The 19,865-nt window shown below is 29.6% G+C and overlaps 1 protein-coding gene across 2 annotated transcripts in view; it reads left to right on the top strand.

The window, feature by feature from the left end:
• The window catches only part of LOC107444258 (uncharacterized), a 43,414-nt gene that overhangs the window by 21,083 nt on the left and 2,466 nt on the right, over positions 1–19,865 (top strand). For both annotated transcript variants that reach the window (XM_087159733.1, XM_087159734.1), the window contains 10 exons: positions 2,385–2,656; positions 5,445–5,494; positions 6,795–6,867; positions 9,825–9,906; positions 11,649–11,893; positions 13,016–13,130; positions 13,255–13,443; positions 15,428–15,527; positions 16,689–16,795; positions 17,748–17,871. In XM_087159733.1, the coding sequence (XP_087015859.1) occupies positions 2,385–2,656; positions 5,445–5,494; positions 6,795–6,867; positions 9,825–9,906; positions 11,649–11,893; positions 13,016–13,130; positions 13,255–13,443; positions 15,428–15,527; positions 16,689–16,795; positions 17,748–17,871 (1,357 nt within the window). The remainder of the gene's footprint in view (positions 1–2,384; positions 2,657–5,444; positions 5,495–6,794; positions 6,868–9,824; positions 9,907–11,648; positions 11,894–13,015; positions 13,131–13,254; positions 13,444–15,427; positions 15,528–16,688; positions 16,796–17,747; positions 17,872–19,865) is intronic.

The following is a 19,865-nucleotide window of genomic DNA, read 5'->3' as shown; positions in this document are numbered from 1 at the left end:
GTAGCAAACCTGAATATTTTATTTTCTCTAAGTAAATATATCTAGATCTGAAGGTAGCAGATATGAATTTTTATTTTGATAGTGAAAGTTAACATTAGGAAATTTTTAGCTTTTTTATAACAAAATTGATGCCAATTATTAATTCTTTCCAGCTGTGTACGAAACCTATGTTATCAACATTGTTGAATGTTTCAAGCCTATGTGTTCGGAACGTTTGTGTCAATTTCTTGTTTTGCAAACATCGTGATATTGATGCATAAAAATTAATCTAGCAACTAAACAACCGATCAGAATTAGGTTAAACTGGCCTTAAAATGATCGCAAAAATGTATTTAATAGAAAAAACAAGCAAACTGATATTTGATAATTTTGAGCGAAACAAAACAAACAGTTAATTCTGATTGCGTTGCTTAAAATAATGCGTTGCTTATAATAATACAATTAACGCGTTGCTTAAAATAATGTGAATAATGCGTTGCTTAAAATAATACGATTAACACGTAGCTTAAAATAATGTGAGTAATGCGCTGCTTAAAATAATGCGATTAATGCGTTGCTTAAAATAACAATTATTTTTTGTTGGCGTATATAAAATTTGTTAAAAAAAGAGTCGACTGAATTGATATAAAGGCACTTTCTCTTTTGATGTTAATTTACTTAAAATTTGGAATATAATTTCAAGAACATTTGCGTCAATGATTTGAAAAAACTAAGAGCACTCCTTCCAAGGAGCTCCTTTCTCGCGCTATATATACAGGATGTTCTGTAAGAACCAACCTTAATATGTATTTTCATAATCCTTTTCAAAAAACAAAAACGTATACACATGTTAAGGGGTCACAAATTAATATTTAATCTAAAATAAAAATAAAAATTCTATCAAAATTCAATATGAGTTCAATAAACATCAAAACAGATTTATTGATACAGATTGCCTTTCAATATTACGATTTCTCAGATTTCGATGGTGCTTTTTGTTTATTCCTCTTTTAAATATTATTTCGAATTCCTTTCAATGTGCATGGGGATTTGTATTTGTTTAAGATTCTGTAAATAAATATTAAAGGTGGTCTTTAGGGAACACCAAGTAATTAGAATTTATCTCCACGAATAAATAGTCCTCTATAGTTTAGTTTTTCATTTTTTGATAAGCATTAAAATTATTTCTCCATTAATTTTCTATTAATGCTATCGCATCTGCATGAGAAAAATTGGAAGCAGCAAGACAAGCTTTGTTGAAAATTGTAAATAATGCACGAATTGTTGAAGTTGGGTATAATAATAACGAAAACATCGTTAAGCAAGCATCGTAGAAAACTGTTACCATACGAGTATTGGTGAAATAAAAATTTTAAAAATTTAAGTTTGTATGCGTGTAATAAAGCAAATATTGATGAAAATTGCTGTTACATCCTTCTAAGTATGTAGGATGCGTTTGAATAATAAATGATAAATGACTTTAATTGTTGTTAGGATTGTAACCTTGTTATTTCTTAATTAAAGAACATGATAAAAGTATTATATATTCGTAATATACATCACAAAAAGCCTTAATATACAAACATAAAATAAATCCGAAGAATTGTTAATTCGATTCACATTGTAACATTGCAAAATTTTTTCAATTCAAATAGTAACATTAAAAATTGCAATTAACAGTTTAAGTATTGCGAAAAATTTTCGTTAATATTTCAAGACTTGCTGAAAATCGTAATTTTGAGTGCAAGTATTGTTGAAAACTGTAAGTAATAATGCAAGTATTGTTAAAAATTATAAGAAATAATGTATATACAGAGAAATTGGAAGGAACAAGACAAGCATTGTGGAAAATTGTAAATAATAATGCAAAGATCACTAAAATTCCAAATAACAATGAGAGCATCGTATAAAAATTTTGTAATACAAGTATTGTTGAAATTAAAATTTCAATAATGCATGTATGTATAGTAAAAAATTGAAAGTATAAGTGCAAGTATTATTGAAATATGCATGTAATAATGCAAGTAATGTTGAAAATTGTGGTCCTTCTATGTGTGTGGGACGCTTAAAAATAATAAATGATAAATGCCTTTTATTGTTGCCAGGATTATAACCTTGCATTTTTTCAATTCATAAACATAATTAAAGCATTATATATGCGTAATATACGTCATAAAAAGGTTTTTTAATAACATAAAATAAATCCGCAGAATTGTTAACATGCTTCAAATAGTAACAGTGCAAAATGTTTCAAGTTTTCAATAATTTCTTTTTTGAAGTAAGTTTCTGACTGTATTCTTAAGAAACTACTAGAACTCTTCTCTAATTTTAATACCGTGACTCATTTCTCAATTTTTGAATAAAACTTGTATTTTATTTATTGATCTGAAATGAATCCATTTCAGGATGGCTTGATTAGAGGCATTGGAAAAGCAGGAAACCCCGATGTCATGGATGGAGTTCATGCAAACATGGTGGTAGGGGTATCAACGGAGGTCATTGCTGGTGAAGGTTCAATCCTGACTGCTGGAGCAATTGACTCTCATGTTCATTTCATCTGTCCTCAACTTGTTGAACATGCTATCGCATCTGGTATTACTACGTTAGTTGGAGGTGGAACAGGACCAGCTACTGGGACTCGTGCTACAACATGTAGTCCCGGGCCATATCACATAAGGTATACAAGCTTTTTCGACCAATGATTTAAATAATTACTAACTTTTCAAAGCTTTTATATTTCATAATTTAAAAGAGTTATGCAACAGTAAACCAGGAGTAGTCTCCTATCTGCTCCTACCGGCCTGTGTACGGGCTGGGAACTGGCCTTACATCAGAAAGGTTCTAGGTTCGAATCCCGGGCAGGGCATGGATGTTCTTTCATTCCCTGTACAATCTGTTCTTACTGGGGGAGCAACGTTGGCCCACCTATTATGGTGCCCCTGAAAGTGTGGCCTACAAATCTGCCCTTCAGATGCCTGCATGACGAAAAAGTCTTTCTCCAGGTGGGCATTGGAAAAAAAGTATTTTATCTGTTTTCAAAGTTATTTAGTACTCGATCTGCCATGAAAACTGACGAATCATTGTTCAGTCACCTATCTTTAATTGTCCTTGAAAACTTATTGTTGACAGTTTAGACTCCAATTAAACCTTAAAATTAGGGAATGCTAATCTAATTCATTATTCAATATGTCCCAAAGGTTGGCAGTTTAACTGTTCAATCCTATCTAACACACCCCACAAACTTTTGGAAATATTGATCACTGATATAGACAAGACAACAACAACAATCCTCGATCTATGGTAACTTATTGCTCAATCCCCGATCTTCTCTAAATACTAACAAGAACTTGTTATTCAGCCTTTATCTGTTCTAGGAAGAGACGGGTAACTAACTGTTTAATCCTCGATCTGTTCTAAATATTGACAGGTTCCAAAATTGTTCCATGCTCATTCATTCTTGATGTTGTTGTAGTTTATTTACGTCGCACTAGAGCTGCGCAATGGGCTATTGGCGACGGTCTGGGAAACATCCCCGAGGATGATCCGAAGACATACCATCACAATTTTGATCCTCTGCAGAGGGGATTTCTCCCCTGCTTTGGTAGCCCGACGACTTGCATGCGAAGTCGAGCACTTTACCATTCATTCTTGAAATTGACAGCAAATTGAATTAACCATTGAAATTGAATTGACTAACTGTTATGTTCAGACCTGCACTAAGGATATAAGGCCAGTATTCAGAGAAACAGTCTTATATTCAGGACTATGATTCAGACATATGATTTAGGGCTAGGATTCAGAGAGGCAATCAAGTATTCGGGATTTTATGCAATCCATATTCTTTTTTTGGTAGTTAGCTGATAGCCTATCTTTGTTGTACACTATCTCAGTAACTTATATTGGCTCACAGGTCAGCGAAACAAAACACCACACAAATGTAATCAATGCTTAGCTTATCATAGGGCTATTTCTTCAGAACAATTATTACTTTAATTTATTTATTCAAAGGCAGATAAATTTATATACATGATAGATTTCGAATTACAATGAAATTCTACCATTAAATCTTTGGAATGAATACAATTTATTTAAAAAGAATTGGGAATATATAATTGGAAGAATAAAATTATTAAATTTTCTCACTTCTTAATATGATATCGATGCTTTTTGAAAAAGTGGGTAGAAAATTTCAAGCTGTTTAGAAAGAGAAATTTTATAAATTTTTGAAACTGAAAAATTTTGAGAAACCTAACTTATCTACAGCTTCATTCACTGTAAAAATATTACTATTGCGCGAGAAAAACTATTGCTTATTATTTAAGTTCAAATAATTCTGCTTTATATTCCAAACTATTGCTTTATATATAGATGACTTTTGTCAAACTTCTTTTGTTGGGTCGGGATAGCCTGGTCGGTAGGGCGCTGGGCTCACATCCAAGAGGTCGTGGGTTCGATCCTCACCGGTCGAAGACTCCCCGTGTAGTAAATGGTGACTGATGCACGTTAAATCTGTCGAGTCTCAAAGTCCTCCATGTTCCCACAACAAATCAATACCTCTGGGGGTACTGTTCCAGGAGTTTCCTTGTCTTCTGGATTGGTTCAAAATTACAAGGCTACGGAGTTGAACGTAAGTAGTCGTAAGCCCATGAAATTGGGTCGGCTGTTCAACGACGGTTATAAAATAAAATAAAAAAACTTCTTTTGTTAGTTTGGTAACTATAGGATGTTAGTTACATCTGTAGCTTATTTTTAATCTATGCAGGATTATTGGACAACCAAAAAGATCGCAGATACGAATGAAAAAATGATTTTCATTTCGATATGTGGAGTTATAAAATGAAAACCAATGTACAACTAATAAAAACGAGATTTAAAACTAATATTTTCAGATGGTAAGTAACAAATTACACAAAAATGATAAAATAAATATTTTTGTAACTTGTTTTATATGTTGCTAAGGCATACTTCACTTACAATATTGCAATAAATTATACTGATGATATATACATGAAAAAAATAAAATAAAAAAACTTCTTTTGTTAGTTTGGTAACTATAGGATGTTAGTTACATCTGTAGCTTATTTTTAATCTATGCAGGATTATTGGACAACCAAAAAGATCGCAGATACGAATGAAAAAATGATTTTCATTTCGATATGTGGAGTTATAAAATGAAAACCAATGTACAACTAATAAAAACGAGATTTAAAACTAATATTTTCAGATGGTAAGTAACAAATTACACAAAAATGATAAAATAAATATTTTTGTAACTTGTTTTATATGTTGCTAAGGCATACTTCACTTACAATATTGCAATAAATTATACTGATGATACAGTTACAAATATTAGAATGGCAAATATTATATTATAATTTACTATACTTACACTAGTAAGATGTTGTATTCATTGATTTCAAATTCATTCAAAGAACGTTTTTCAAATAATTTTGTTTGGGTTTCAGGTTTATGATAGAATCAACAGATGAATTTCCAATGAATTTCGGATTTACGGGTACGTTAAATTTTCTCAATTTTAATACTTTTGCAGATTGATTCTGATTTTGAAATATTTAAAGATGACTGTTTTGCTAAATCACTGTTATTTACTTTTGAAGATTTTTTTTTCCTCAGGAAACATTTTATTGATTTTTTACAAGACTTTTTCACATTTGTTTTGTTCTTTTTTTATGGTGCTCGAAAACCTTGGGTTAAAACGCGACCTTTTCCTAAGTTTCGAATATGCGACTTTAGAAATGAAACTGGTAAAAGTGCTACTATCTTTTCAGCGATAGGAATAATTACAATAAAAAATAGAACTTACGCGAGGTATAAAATCTGCAATAGCCAAAGAAAGAGTTTGTGTGTGTTTGTCCGCCTGATTGCCTCTTTTACAACATCAGAATTATTTGTACTGGAGTCATGACATAATACACCTAGTCAAAGATTTATTTTGAAGATTTTAACCTTCAATGCTACTAATCATTACTATAAATTTAATTAGCTCATTCGTTTAGGATGTGAGAAAAATGAATTTTTCGTAATGGAATAGCACTAAGCATTGTTGCAATGTAAACTACAGATAACTCTTCTTTTTTCTTTTCCCTTTTCAACTATTTAAAAGATAACTCCAGTAATGTATGCCAGCCTATGGTTCTACTTAATCAAAAACGAGTTTAAATAGGAGTTTATTGCATATTCTTATGAATTATTTCGACTTATTTTGGATTCATTATGTCAGGTAAGCACAAGTAAAATTAACGTGGAAGGCATGCACCTCAACTTCCATAATTAGTGCTTTGAAAACTATTAAAAGCATGTGTTTATTTGATTACAATGACGTTTTTGAAGCGTGTTTCGATTAATCTAAATAACGTTAAGTGAACGGTGATTAAAGTAAAACAGAAAAGCTAAGCAGATACTAAAGTGCTATTTTACTGGGAAATATTTTAAGTGCTCTTTTCTAGCAATAGCCTTATTTTCCGTACTTAATTAGCTAAGATTTAAACTTTGTCCAATTACAGTTAATCTCTCTTTCGATGAGTTGAACTTATGAAAACGCGTTTCTTTTAAATTGATAAAGTAAAGTCACTGGGAAGGGAAGCAAATAATATTATGGAAATAGTTTTAATTTTTTAATTGTGTCTATGTGTCTCGGTATTTGGAAAGAGTGTTGCACTGATGATACTGAGTCATTAATTATTTACTATTATTACTATTATTGTTACGAAGAACGTTAATTAAGTTAGTTTAAAAAGTTATGTCCTTTTTTTCCTGGATATTCTTTAAAATTTGATCTGAAATATTTTTCATAGGGAAAGGAAATACTTCTGATGAGAAAGATTTATCAAATGGTCTTGTTGAGCAAATTGAATCTGGAGCAATCGGGTAATGGAAGGTCTATTTTATCATAGTATGCATATAAATTCTACTTTAATGCAGATAATTTTAGGATTTAAAAAAAAATAATTATTACGGATTTCAATTTTTTAATGTTTAGTACTTGGAACATCCAAAATATAGCTGTTAAAATTCTTACAAAATTAAAATTAATTCTTACACGATTAATTTAAAAAAATGAAGTAGTAAAAAAAATCCATATGAAGATAGGATTGTGCTACGTAAGAATAAAGTAAAACAATGTGAATAAAGCACAAATAAAAGCATGGAAATGGACATACTATAGTTTTGGTTCTATAAACAAGAACCTTCCTTAGTGTCAAAACACAAAATGACAGTAGAAACGCAACGGGACAAGCATGTACACATTGCTTTAAACAGTAGGGGAAGATAACGAAGATTGAAAGAAAATAAAAAAGAGCGGTAAAAAAAAAGAAAAAACAGGTGGTGAAGGAGTTCTTGTAGGAACAACAGGGAACAACAGGGAACAAAATGTAGAAACTAAATTAGAATAGATTTTTGAATATTGATGAAGAATGGGATGCTAGATAGATCATTAATTAAATTATTAGAAGTTTTCAAAATATGGAATGATTCCCAGAAATTAAGAATTAGTTCTAATAGTAATTTTGCTTAAAGTAGACCTTCTTCATCTTAAGGCTACCGATGTTGTCTGTGAATTTCTTTTTAATATTATTGATTCCATTTATTGAAAATTAATCACGGAATCTAACGGATTCTCTAATTAGAATTTTAACAATTTGGTTGTTTTACCTTATTACCTGAAAATTAGTCCCCAAATTGCTAATATTTTGAATAAATTCGAGTTTTAATCATTTTTGTCTCCAGTAAAGAAACTTAATTTCTCCGACCTATTGCTGATAGCAATAAGTGGGGAATTTATCAAATTTTTTATCAGTTCAAACAAACTAAGTTCTACTATTCAGCTATCAGTACAAACTAAGGGGTTTTCATAACTTTTAACTTAAAACAGATTAAACCCATGTCCAAAATCAGGATATGATACTCCATCATCCTGCTTAGCTGGAATTCAAATCATAGGTTTGAGCTTTCCTCTGCTAAAATCTTTTAACACAGCGTTGCATCTAACTTTCTTACTTTCTGGGTATCATTCCATATTTTGAGAAAATTATAATAATTTACTTAATGATCTTTCTAACCCATCTTTTCCCAATTTTTGGAAATCTATTTAAATTTATTTTCTGCATTTTACACCCTGTAGGTTTCTGGCAAACGCCTTTTTTTTGTCTCCCTTTTTTATGTTCCTGTTCAAGCTTCTACTTCTTCCCCAAATGGTTAAACCACTCTGCACATGTTTGTTTCGTTAATTCTTTTAGATTCTTTTCTTAGATTCTTTTAGATGAGATTTTCTTCTGAGATTTTGTGTTTAGACACGGAAGATGAATCTTGTTTATCGAACATTATTTAGAGCATGTCCATTTCTCTACCTTTATTTGTGCTTTATTTATGTAGCAAAAGCATGCAACGTTAAACCACTATAATTTAAACCCCTTTGCACATGTTTGTTTCGCTATTTTTTTAAGAAGATTTTGTGTTTAGACACTGAAGCTGAATCTTGTTTATAGAATATAATTTAGAGCATGTCCATTTCTCTACCTCTATTTGTGCTTTATTCACGAAGCAAAAGCATGCAACGCTAAACCACTATAACTTAAACCCCTTTGCACATGTTTGATTCGCTATTTTTTTTTATTGAGAATTTGTGTTTAGACACTGAAGATGAATTTTGTTAATAGAATATAATTTAGAGCATGTCTATTTCTCTACCTTTATTTGTACTTTATTAATGTAGCAAAAGCATGCTTGAAATCAATAACTGTACCAAATCCATTATGCATATGCTCGTGTATTATTCGTGTATGTAATAGAGTTTTTCTGAATTTGTGAATGTATACTGAAATCCAGTTTATTAAAATGTTTTTGCAGTTTACTTTTTTGGAAAAATAGTGAGTTATAAAATGAACATTTTAAAAAACCGGAAATTTAGCAAATTTTTTTATTAATTTTTCTAGTGAAGAGGATAGTAAAGTGGCAATGGGAGTTTTCCCCTCCTTTTACTGCAGTGTTGCTGAAAAAAGAAGTTAACATGGATGTCAGTGTTGTCTGTAGCTTCAAAAAGCGTGTCTAAATGCTTATGTTTTTAAACACATTTATCCCATGCGCACTTTTATGTAACTGGTAGAATCTGGATTATATTTATATAATAATCAGTATTATAATTAATTGCTTTGGTGCTGTTTGATTAACATCTAAAGGATTAACTCTAAAGGATTAATTGCTCTTAAGTGATAGATCACAGTCCTTGCTACACCGTTAAACTGGGCAAAATGGCCATGCACAGCCACAATACAAAATAATCCAAATTTGAAGGAGATTAAGATAAGTATTACAAAATTAAAATTTTTGAGTGATCACTTTAATTGAGAATTAGTTGTGATAAAAAAAATAAATAAATGGGCAGCACACTCAGCACCTACCTTTTCTTTATTGTATTGTCTTTTTATTGTTTTTTTAATTTTTTTTATTGACATATTGTTAATAAATGATTATTAGTTACATTATTGAGTAAAGATATTAGTTAAAATTAATTAGCAAAAATGAAATTTCTGCATAAATCGTAGGCGATGATTAAATATGTTCTTTTATTAAATGCGATTACTCTATTTTTACGTATACACAATTTGTCAACTTTTATTGATGCTCGTGATAATGAAATGTTGAAAAATTACTATTGAGAGTAGTCTAATCGGACCATAACAGGTTGTTCTACAAGATTATGGTTCAAGTAGAATGGCAACTAGCATAGAAATTTCTAAAGTTTTGATGTTATTTTTAATACTATCTTAAACAAATAGTTCTTTTTTTTCAAACTAATTACACTAAATTTATTATTAATTTAACAGTTTAAAGCTTCACGAAGATTGGGGAACAACTCCTGCAGCCATTGATTGCAGTTTAAGCGTTGCCGATTCTTTAGATGTTCAGGTAAATTAATTTTTGAACATCAAAAACATTTTTCTAGAAAAATATAAACGATTAAAACATGATCGGATAGCGAAAATTTATAAAGCAAATAACTGTATCCTTTGAGATGGTTTGTAATGCAAATTATTAATGGTTTGATATTTTAGATAAAAAGTTAAATTTTAACACAGGAAATCTTCATAACTCATTTACAATATCATTACCTAATACTTATAAATCATAAACAATATTTATAATCAAGGCATAACTATAATAATAATAATAATAATAATAATAATACAATGATCAAATACTTCTTACAGTGAAAAAAGTTTTGTTGTAGCTATAATTTTAAAAATAATGTCAACTTCTTTACTTCAAAAGTGGTGTAGTGGAGCACTATAAATAATTCATTTGTGTTTAGTGTGGTAAAACACCAGATACCTTCCTCTTTACTACTTGTGTATAGTGTAAAGTACACGACTTATGTGCTCAACAATACTGAAACTTTTGGTCGTAATAAGGTATAATACAAATAAGAGCCCAGTAAATTGAATTTTCGAAAACAATTTAAAGTAAGAAGAGTTAGCATAAGATGCATACCGACATTAATTCTAAAAATAAAATTCGTTTTTGAATCAAACATACGTACAGCGCAAAGAGAATATTAAGACAAATTCAAATTAGTCCTAACAGAACAGAAGTGAGTAGAAATTAAATGCTATATAAATATTTAAATTAGTGGCAAGTATTTAAAAACCAAGATATGGTTAAAGATATATATGAATTTTTCTAACGATGATCTTTTGTATGTCAACGTGTAAAACAATAACAAACGCACGCCATTTCGTACTTGATAGAAACATTCTATTATATCTAAAATAGGCCAAAATTGGATTTCTCTGAAGCGAAATTATTCACAAGTAAAGTGAACGCGAGCGCGTTTCGTCTAAAATTTTCAATAATTAGTTTAGATTTAATTACTCACATTAAAATGTACACCGAAGAGTCATTACATTATGACCACCCTCCATGTATAACAATGGGCTCGCCCAGGTTTTCATGGTTTCCCGCCCAGGAACAATGTTTTCATGGGGCACATTAGGACCCATAATCCTCATAGAACAATTCCTGACGTCTGTAAGCTACTTGAACATAGTTGCAGACCAGATTCACCCATTCATGGCAACAGTTTTTCCCGCGGGGAATGGTGTTTACCAACAGGATAATGCACCATGTCATAAGGGTCGAATCGTCATGGATTGGTTCGAGGAACATTCTAGTGACTTTCAAGTCATGCCCTGGCCCCCAAATTCACCTGACCTTAATCCAATAGAGCATTTGTGGTCCTACTTGGAAAACCAAATTCGTGCTGCCACGCTACCCCCTCGCAATGTGAGGGAATTGCAGGACCAGTTGGTGAGCGCTTGGTATCAGATATCTCAAACTACCTATCAGCACCTTGTGGAATCAATACCGCTGCGGGTGCTGGCAGTTTTGAGGGCTAAAGGTGGTCCTACATGTTATTAGCAGGGTGGTCATAATGTAATGGCTCTTCGGTGTATATATGAACGCTCTATCTGTTGTTAACTTTAAATAAAGTCATCCTTCACAAAACTTTTGGGTTGTTTGACATCAAATTCAAAGAGATATTATATGCACATTACAACTCAATTATACTAACAAACCTAAAATACTAAAGAAAAACCAGTCTTTATAACAATTCACTATTATAAGTAACTCATTTTATCTTACTTTTGTAGATTTTAATCCATACAGATACCTTAAATGAGTCTGCTTGTGTAGAAGAAACCATCGAGGCCTTTAAAGGAAGAACAATTCATTCCTATCATACAGAAGGTGCGGGTGGTGGTCACGCGCCAGACATCATTCGAGTATGTAGTGAGCCAAATGTAATTCCATCATCAACAAACCCAACTAGACCTTTTACAAAGAACACAATTGACGAACATCTTGACATGCTTCTTGTTTGTCACCACCTGGACAAGTAAGTACTACACACGGAAAAAATCTTAAAATAAAATTAGGGAAAAAAGTTACGGTCCCTTAAAATCCATTTTTACCAGAACATTTTACGGCGAAACAAATCTAATAAACCATAATTTTTACAATAATAACTACTGTACAATTACTGTATCACTCTAATTAAATAAATATTGCTGTAAGAACTACAGTATAATATTTTACGGTAAAAGTTAATTTTACGATAAAACTTTTTTACGGGTGATGCACCCAAAGTGCCAGTACTTTATACTTCAACTTAATCCAGAAGTACTTTGATTTGAACTTTGACTATTTTCAAGAGATGTATTTTATATTGTCAAAGCTCTTTATACATATACACTTTTTTATTTATACATATTCCTTATATATACGCACAAATCACCGCAAGCATGAGTTTAGGACATTTCAACATAGTAGGCAGCAGAAGAATTAAAATTATTTCCATCTCTGTAGTGAAATAAGATGGTAAACTTATTCCCAATGCTCCATGTGCTGTACAACTTCGTCACGCACTTTTCGAACCACAACTTGAGTATCGTATAATATACTCATACTATTGCTTGAAAAAGGCAAGCTCCGTCACCAATAATTGAATTGATGTGATAGTATGCGGCACCATAGCATCGTATATGTTTAAAACTTCTACAACCCCATTTTTTAGAAAGGATAAAAAAATAAATCTAAATAATTACTTCGCAACTAAGTATTTATTTCTCTTAGAATTCAAAATTATTCTACATAAATGCTTAACGTACTATTCAACACTACTTTAATCATCATTTATGACAACCTAACGAAACGTTAGTGGTAGTTAAACCACTGAAATTGATCAATCTTCTATTACTGAAAACTGACGTCACCCATTAGAAAGATGTAGCAAGGTAAATCGCATTTAAAGGTTGGATTTTATGTTAAGTAAATTGTCTATTCAATATTTACTTATTTAAACGAAAATGTTAGCCACTTCTATTCTACTCCCTATTCTTCCACACATGTTCTAGACATTCAGAAATTTTCAACCTCTTATAATAATGTAATTTCTAAAATATTTATATTTAATACGAAACATTATTAAAATTAGTGTTCATTAAAATTTACCTTTTAGGAATATAAAAGAAGATATAGCATTTGCTGAATCAAGAATTCGTGCTGAAACTATAGCAGCTGAAGATGTTTTACATGATTTGGGAGCCATTAGTATCATGTCGTCTGATTCACAAGTAAATAATATAAGATTTCTAATGATAATGAATTATCATTGACAAGTTATACTGAAATTTTTGTTTTAAAATAAAGTTAAATATTATTTTTCTCGAATAAAATTATGTTTAATTCGTGTTTCAGGCAATGGGTAGAATTGCTGAGGTAATCTGTCGAACATGGCAGACAGCTGACAAAATGAAGAAAGTTAGGGGTCCTTTATCTGAAGATTCTAGCGAAATTGATAATTTTCGAGTGAAAAGATATGTAGCAAAATATACAATTAATCCAGCTATAGCACAAGGATTGTCCCATGTGATAGGTTCGGTTGAAGTAAGTTACAAAAGTTTTAGGTACGTAATTAAAAAAAAAGGTGAAAAAGTGCATAGCTGTATTTTTATACAAAGTATTTTTTATAACTAAACTGTCAGTGAACAGAAGTGTTCCTATCGATAACTTAAAAAATTCTTTGAAATCAATGCCTCATTTGTCTGAATAGCAATTTCAGATACATCAATATATATAAGTCAGAATTTGTTCTATTTCTAAATAAAATGTTAGAAACTTCTTAACTAGTAGGTATATCACAAGATATACTGACTTGAGTATGCTTTCATTCTATTCAGTGTCAAAAACTACTTCACAAGATACTACGGGTGAAGGTGTGAGTTTTAGATATTCATATTGAACTTAAATTACATATTTTAAAATAATTTACAGCTTTTTCATAACTATTTCTGCATTAAATTACTCAGGTACGGGTTTCAATTCAGGGCCATATTATATAAAAGTTCAATCAGTAACCATGCATCTGTAAATTGATTTTGTTTCCACTTTGGTTAAAGCCTCTTTTTCAGCAAATTTTATACTTGTCTAGTGAAGGCACTAGTGACCTTCAAAGAGAGCAAAATTTCAGTTTTTGGCTACCCACACATATGTTAATATTTTCAGATATTACTCATCAGTATGTGCTTACAGAAATATATAAATTTGTAGTTTACTGTTTTACTGTTAACAAGAAGATTTTGACGACCAAAACTCAAGAAAATGTTACTGTCAAAGTCTAAGAAAATAGCATTATTTCGAAAATTTCCGAATGATCTTTAATCTTCAATGCAAATGACCGTATTTATGTATTAATTGTTTCTGCGGAAGTAGTAGAACATATAATAATGGTTTGTACTGTGGTTCACTATTTTCAAAAAGTATTACCAATATATTGTTTTTTTCTCAAAACTCCAGAGGATCTTTGGTTTTAATTCTTCAAAATCTTAAAACCTTTTTTTCTCTCAAAAATATGAAAATACGTGCCTAATAGTTTTATATAAAAAAAACATATCCTGAGAATTTATACAAAATCCAAAGTTTCAAGTATTGAAAACTGCTTGAATTGCAAAATAATTAGTTATAAAATATCGTAAAATCATTTTTAAAATTATTGAAATAAATCGTATCTAAAAGTTTTTTTTCAGCAGGAATATTAAGACTAAACGTTAAAACATTATTAACACGAAACAATTTCAATAATCCTAGTAAAGTTTTCATCATTTAGATTTACCAAAATCCAGTTGTAGGGACTTATAAATGAATAATTTATTGTATTTAATATTGTTTTACACAGTGTATTATTTATGAATGCTAAAGAAAGTATTTATTAATGTAATAAAAGGTAGATAGATATGAGAAAAAAGGCATAAAAGTATATTTTATTCTGCATATAAAGAAAGAAGTGTGAATGAAATTTGCAAAGGTGAACACTTTTGAAAATATGGCTTTTTTTAGATTCCATAGTATTGTTTCAGATAAGTAATTTAAGAGTTTTTGGAATTAATACGAGATAACAGCGCAATACATTGAAACAACTTTTTTCTTACAAGTAAATCTAAGAGCTTTTCACCTTATGCACTGTAATGTAAAATTTGAAAACGTGACTTGCCAGTATTACCCCAAACCCTTCAAATATTGCGCATTGCAATGCATTTTTTACCATAACAAGAAATTAAATTTAGTTCCCTACAAGCTTCTTCAATATCTGATTTGTTTCTGTATAATTCTTTATTTTTTTAATTAAAAATTTAACTCAAAACAGGTATGTGCTCAATACCTATTGACTCAAATAATCTAGATATATTTTTTTAAAGTATCATAGATTGATACTTTTATACTAAGGAGATACTTATTGAGATACGAATTTGTGGTGTTAAAAATATTTACATATTTATGAATATCCATATTTGAATAAAAGGATATTAATTTAATAACACAATAAAAATATAAAATCTTAAGTCTCTCTTTTTATAAGTATTGCTACCTCTAGGTTGGGAAAATGGCTGATCTTGTTTTGTGGAATCCGGCATTTTTTGGAGCGAAACCCGATATCATTATCAAAGGGGGAGACATTGCTTGGACTGATATGGGTTTGTATTTTTTTTATTAGAAAAGTAAACTCATTTGAATATACGTGTCTAAAAATATAAATACTCTTTTGGGCAAAATTTTATGAATTTAAAATGGAGCTATTTCGAGTTCTTCTCTTCTCTTAAAAAAATTAATATTTTAATTTGCTTATCTAGAATCAAACATATAACAGATTTCTCATTCCTTTATAACAAAAATTTTTGGTAGTCTGAAAAGTTTCATTTTTGGTAAAAGAATTCCAGATAGCAGTGTAAAGTTAATTTTAATGTCAACGACAACCATTATTACTAAGCCCAACAAGGTTTATATATGCACTTAACTATTCAAGGCACTTAAACTATTCAAGCTTGAAATAATGCTAAATATGACAATATGCTCATTTACGCGCTATGAATTTCACATTAAACTTTCATAAACACTCCTTTCATATCGAAATTGAATCTTCCTTTACAAAACAAGGCAAGAAAAACTTTCCGAAATCAAGGATAAATCCTCATTCACAAATCAAGAGTAGAAAGCGCTCTCAACCTGAGGATAAATTCGCCTTAGCAAGGTTTATTTAAGATTTTATGACCATTACTTGATCAATGTTTATTTTCTCTGGCTGTTATGTACTTTCTTTAAGATTTTAAAAAGGAAGATAATTGCGTGATCATTAAGCTTTCGACACAAACAAAATGCTGCATTTAAGAGTCAAAGAGTTTCATTCAAAGCTAGAATGAAAAAAAGGCAAAAACAAGGATTACAATAAAAACTAAAAAATTAGAGTTTTGTTAAAATTATGCATACCTTTATCAATTTTTTTTAGGAAACAAGCTTGGCTTACTAATATTTCTATCACGTTTAAAAAAAGGATTAATTAATCAACATTTTTACACAAACCAAACGAAGAAGAAAATACAAAGTTCACTGTAAGGAACTTAATGTAGTTATAAACATTTGACTAATGCATTAAATATCTAGTTAGAATTTTAATAGTACAAAAAGTTCAGAAAGAAATCGGCTTTTTAATAAACTAATAGTAATATAAGTATTATTTTGTTGTTATTATTATAATGAACAATATTTAATTAATTAATTTACTTTTAAAGAAATTTGGTGACACAAAACTATATTGAACTACGTGTAACTTTTTTTAATTAAACTTTGTATTTGATTAGGAATGCCAAATGCTTCGATTCCAACAGTTGAGCCAGTAAGACAAAGAAAAATGTTTGGAGGCTATGGGAGCTCTCACAAGAGAAATTCCTGCATATTTGTATCAAAGGTAGGAAGTACACAAAAGTAATTTGTTCTAGGTTATCAATTATAAGTTTCGGGGGTAATATTCATTACAATGTAATGTAGTGGAATATGGCATAGTAATGCAGTAAAATGTGATACAATATAGTAAAAGGTGACTACTGTAATATTGGGGATCTTGACCCTGTAATGCAGTAAAATGCGACATAAAATCCAGTAGAATGTGTTACTGCAACATAATAAAACAACATTTTTATGATAATTTTAAAAAAAAAGTTCTTTTTTCGTATACTATTAGAATAAAAGTATTTTAATTACAATTTTGCAGAATGTGACTCTGTAATATAATAAAACTATATAATATAATATAATAGTAATATAATAAAACTGTAATATAAAAAAATCTACTAGAATGTGATATTGCAACATAGTATAACAATAATATTATAATAATTTAAAATAAGTGCTTTTATTTTTGTATGTTAATACAATTATAATATTTCAATTATAATTCACAGCTGACTTATTTGAAAAAAAATCCTCTTAATATTAGTTATGACATTAATTTTCGATTTAAAGATATACTCGTACTGCTGCAAATATTTTGAGAACAGCTCTCATTATATATTTTTTGAAACTTCGTAAGTTCATAATAATTTGTAATATTTTTTTTTTACTTTTCTTTCACAATTATTGTCTTTTGACTTTACAGTTAGTGTCCAATAGAGGAAAACAAAAAGAAAGAATTGTTACAAATTTTGATGAATCGTTAGCGAGATCGATTGTAGAAAAAAGAGACATTATGCAATAACTGAAAAAATTCTGAAATAATGAAGAAATTAGTAATTACGAAACTAAATATTTTTTGTAGACTTCTTAAACCTTTTTGTATAGGATTTTTAGAAATATTTATTACAGCTGTTGCTTCGTAATTGAGTATTTCACATTTGATATGTTTTTTGTTTCAATATTTTCAGGTTTCTATGGAAAAAAAGATAGTACAAAATTACGATATAGGTAAAAGAATCATTGCTGTACGAAATTGTAGAAATATAGGAAAGAAAAATATGGTCTTAAATAACACTTTACCAAAGTTAAAAGGTATTGACATCATTTTTATATTTAATTATCTGCGGATTAATTACATATTAAATTCCTAGCAATTATAAAATATGTTATAAGTAAAACAAACAATGAACTAAGTTATGTTTAATGTCCTTGTTAGTTTTAATCCTCTCTTATATGACTTTTAACATAAGAGAGGGATATTTTACAAGTTAATTTTATTCTTAAAGCAATTGCAATAGTTCATATATAACACAAAAATCAAATCAACTGAGAAATTGTAGAATTATCTGTTCTTTGTAAGTCATTTTAATGCAAACTCACACTATGTTTTGAAATTGTAAATGATGTGAGACAGGGCGAGGCTCTTGCCTGTCTTCTTTTCAACTTGGCGCTGGAATGGGTGATTCTTGATTCCGGTGTTAACATTCAAGGCACAATATTCACTAAGACAGTGCAAATTACGGCTTATGCTGATGATTTGGAAATAATTGAACGGATAAAAGGAGTATTGTTCGAAAGAGAGGATCAAATACATGGCAATTATTAAAACGCTTGCAAATTACAAATTTTTAGAAACTGGAAATTCTAGATTCGAACTTGTTGACAATTTCGCTTATCTTGATTCAAGCAATACTGCTTTAAACGATATAAGCACAGAAATAAAGAGACGCCTTATAGCAGCTAATCGATGCCTTAAAAGATTAAGAACATTTCTATAGTCAAGATAAGTTAAAGACTAACAAAAATAATGCTTTATTAAACAATCATTTGATCTGTCTTAAGTCATGGATAGGAAATATGGTCTTTAACTAAATTACAAGCAGACACGCTTGCTATTCTTGAGAGAAAAGTCTTGAGAAAAATTTTCGTTGCTACAAAAGTGGATGGCTTATGGAGACAACGACGTAATTTTGAACAATGTAGGCTATTCAAGGAAGCTAATATTAACAAATGCATCAAAATAAGTCGATTGAAGCTTGCGGGTCACATCTGTCGAATGGACCCTTCTTCCTAGACATTTAAGATCTTCAATTACAAACCAATGAGAATTAGGGTTAGAGTTAGGCCTAAGATCAGATGGCTTGACAGTGTGGAAGAGGATTTTGAAATCCTAAGAATTATTAAATTTAGAACAATCGCAAAAAAAAAGTGCAGAATGGAGGAAGGTTCTAGGGAAGTTTCTGGCCCACAAAGGGCTGCCATGCCATTAGTAGGAGATATATTATACAAAGTTAACTCGTTTTTTTGGATAAAAATTACGTAAATTAAACATGAAATGTTATTTAAAATTAGTTAAATTATTATGCTTAATAATGTTGTTTAAATGTTATGCTTAAATGAGTTTTAAAAAAATATAACCATTGTAATTGAAATATAGCTCCATCTCTGAATTTTATATCCTTGTATTTATGTTTTTTTAAGCTTCGCATTTCATCTAATGACGTTAACGTTAATATTTTTAAGCTTTGCCATAAATATTTAATTTTAAATTTATTTATTATTTAGAATTAAAATAGTTTTCAATTTAATTCAAGTTTAATTTAATTTCTCTGTAAAACAAAGCGATTATATGATTTGAATGGTTACGGCTAAAGTTTAATTTCTACATATAATATTATCTATAATTATATAAAATCGTAATGATTAGAATTATTATAGTAAAATGAAAATTTTAATGTAAGAATAAAAAGGTATGTGAAGGCTTGATAACGTTACCCTAATTGAACCCATGAATTCTTATTTTTTTGTGTTTAATTCAATTAACATAAATAATTTATAAGAAGTGATTGAGATAAAACAATGATAAGCCAGCTTATTTTTTAAGAGCCGTTTTAATGAAAACAACATGACAATTTTTCATAGACACAGTGATATTTTATGTACTCTGTTGCTATATAGTGAACGTTTCAGAAACTTATAAATTATATATCCATAAACAATACCTAGAAACAGTTTGACGTAAAAATAGTACATTTGAAAAAAATTGTGGCTCATCATTTTATTGCCTTAAACTTTTCGTATGTTTT

The sequence above is a fragment of the Parasteatoda tepidariorum genome, chromosome 3 (assembly GCF_982258835.1).
Source record: "Parasteatoda tepidariorum strain Cologne lab strain chromosome 3, Ptep-v5.0, whole genome shotgun sequence".
NCBI lineage: Eukaryota > Metazoa > Arthropoda > Arachnida > Araneae > Theridiidae > Parasteatoda > Parasteatoda tepidariorum.
The sequence above is the reverse complement of the archived record's forward strand: the minus strand, read 5'-3'. Positions and strand labels throughout refer to the sequence as shown.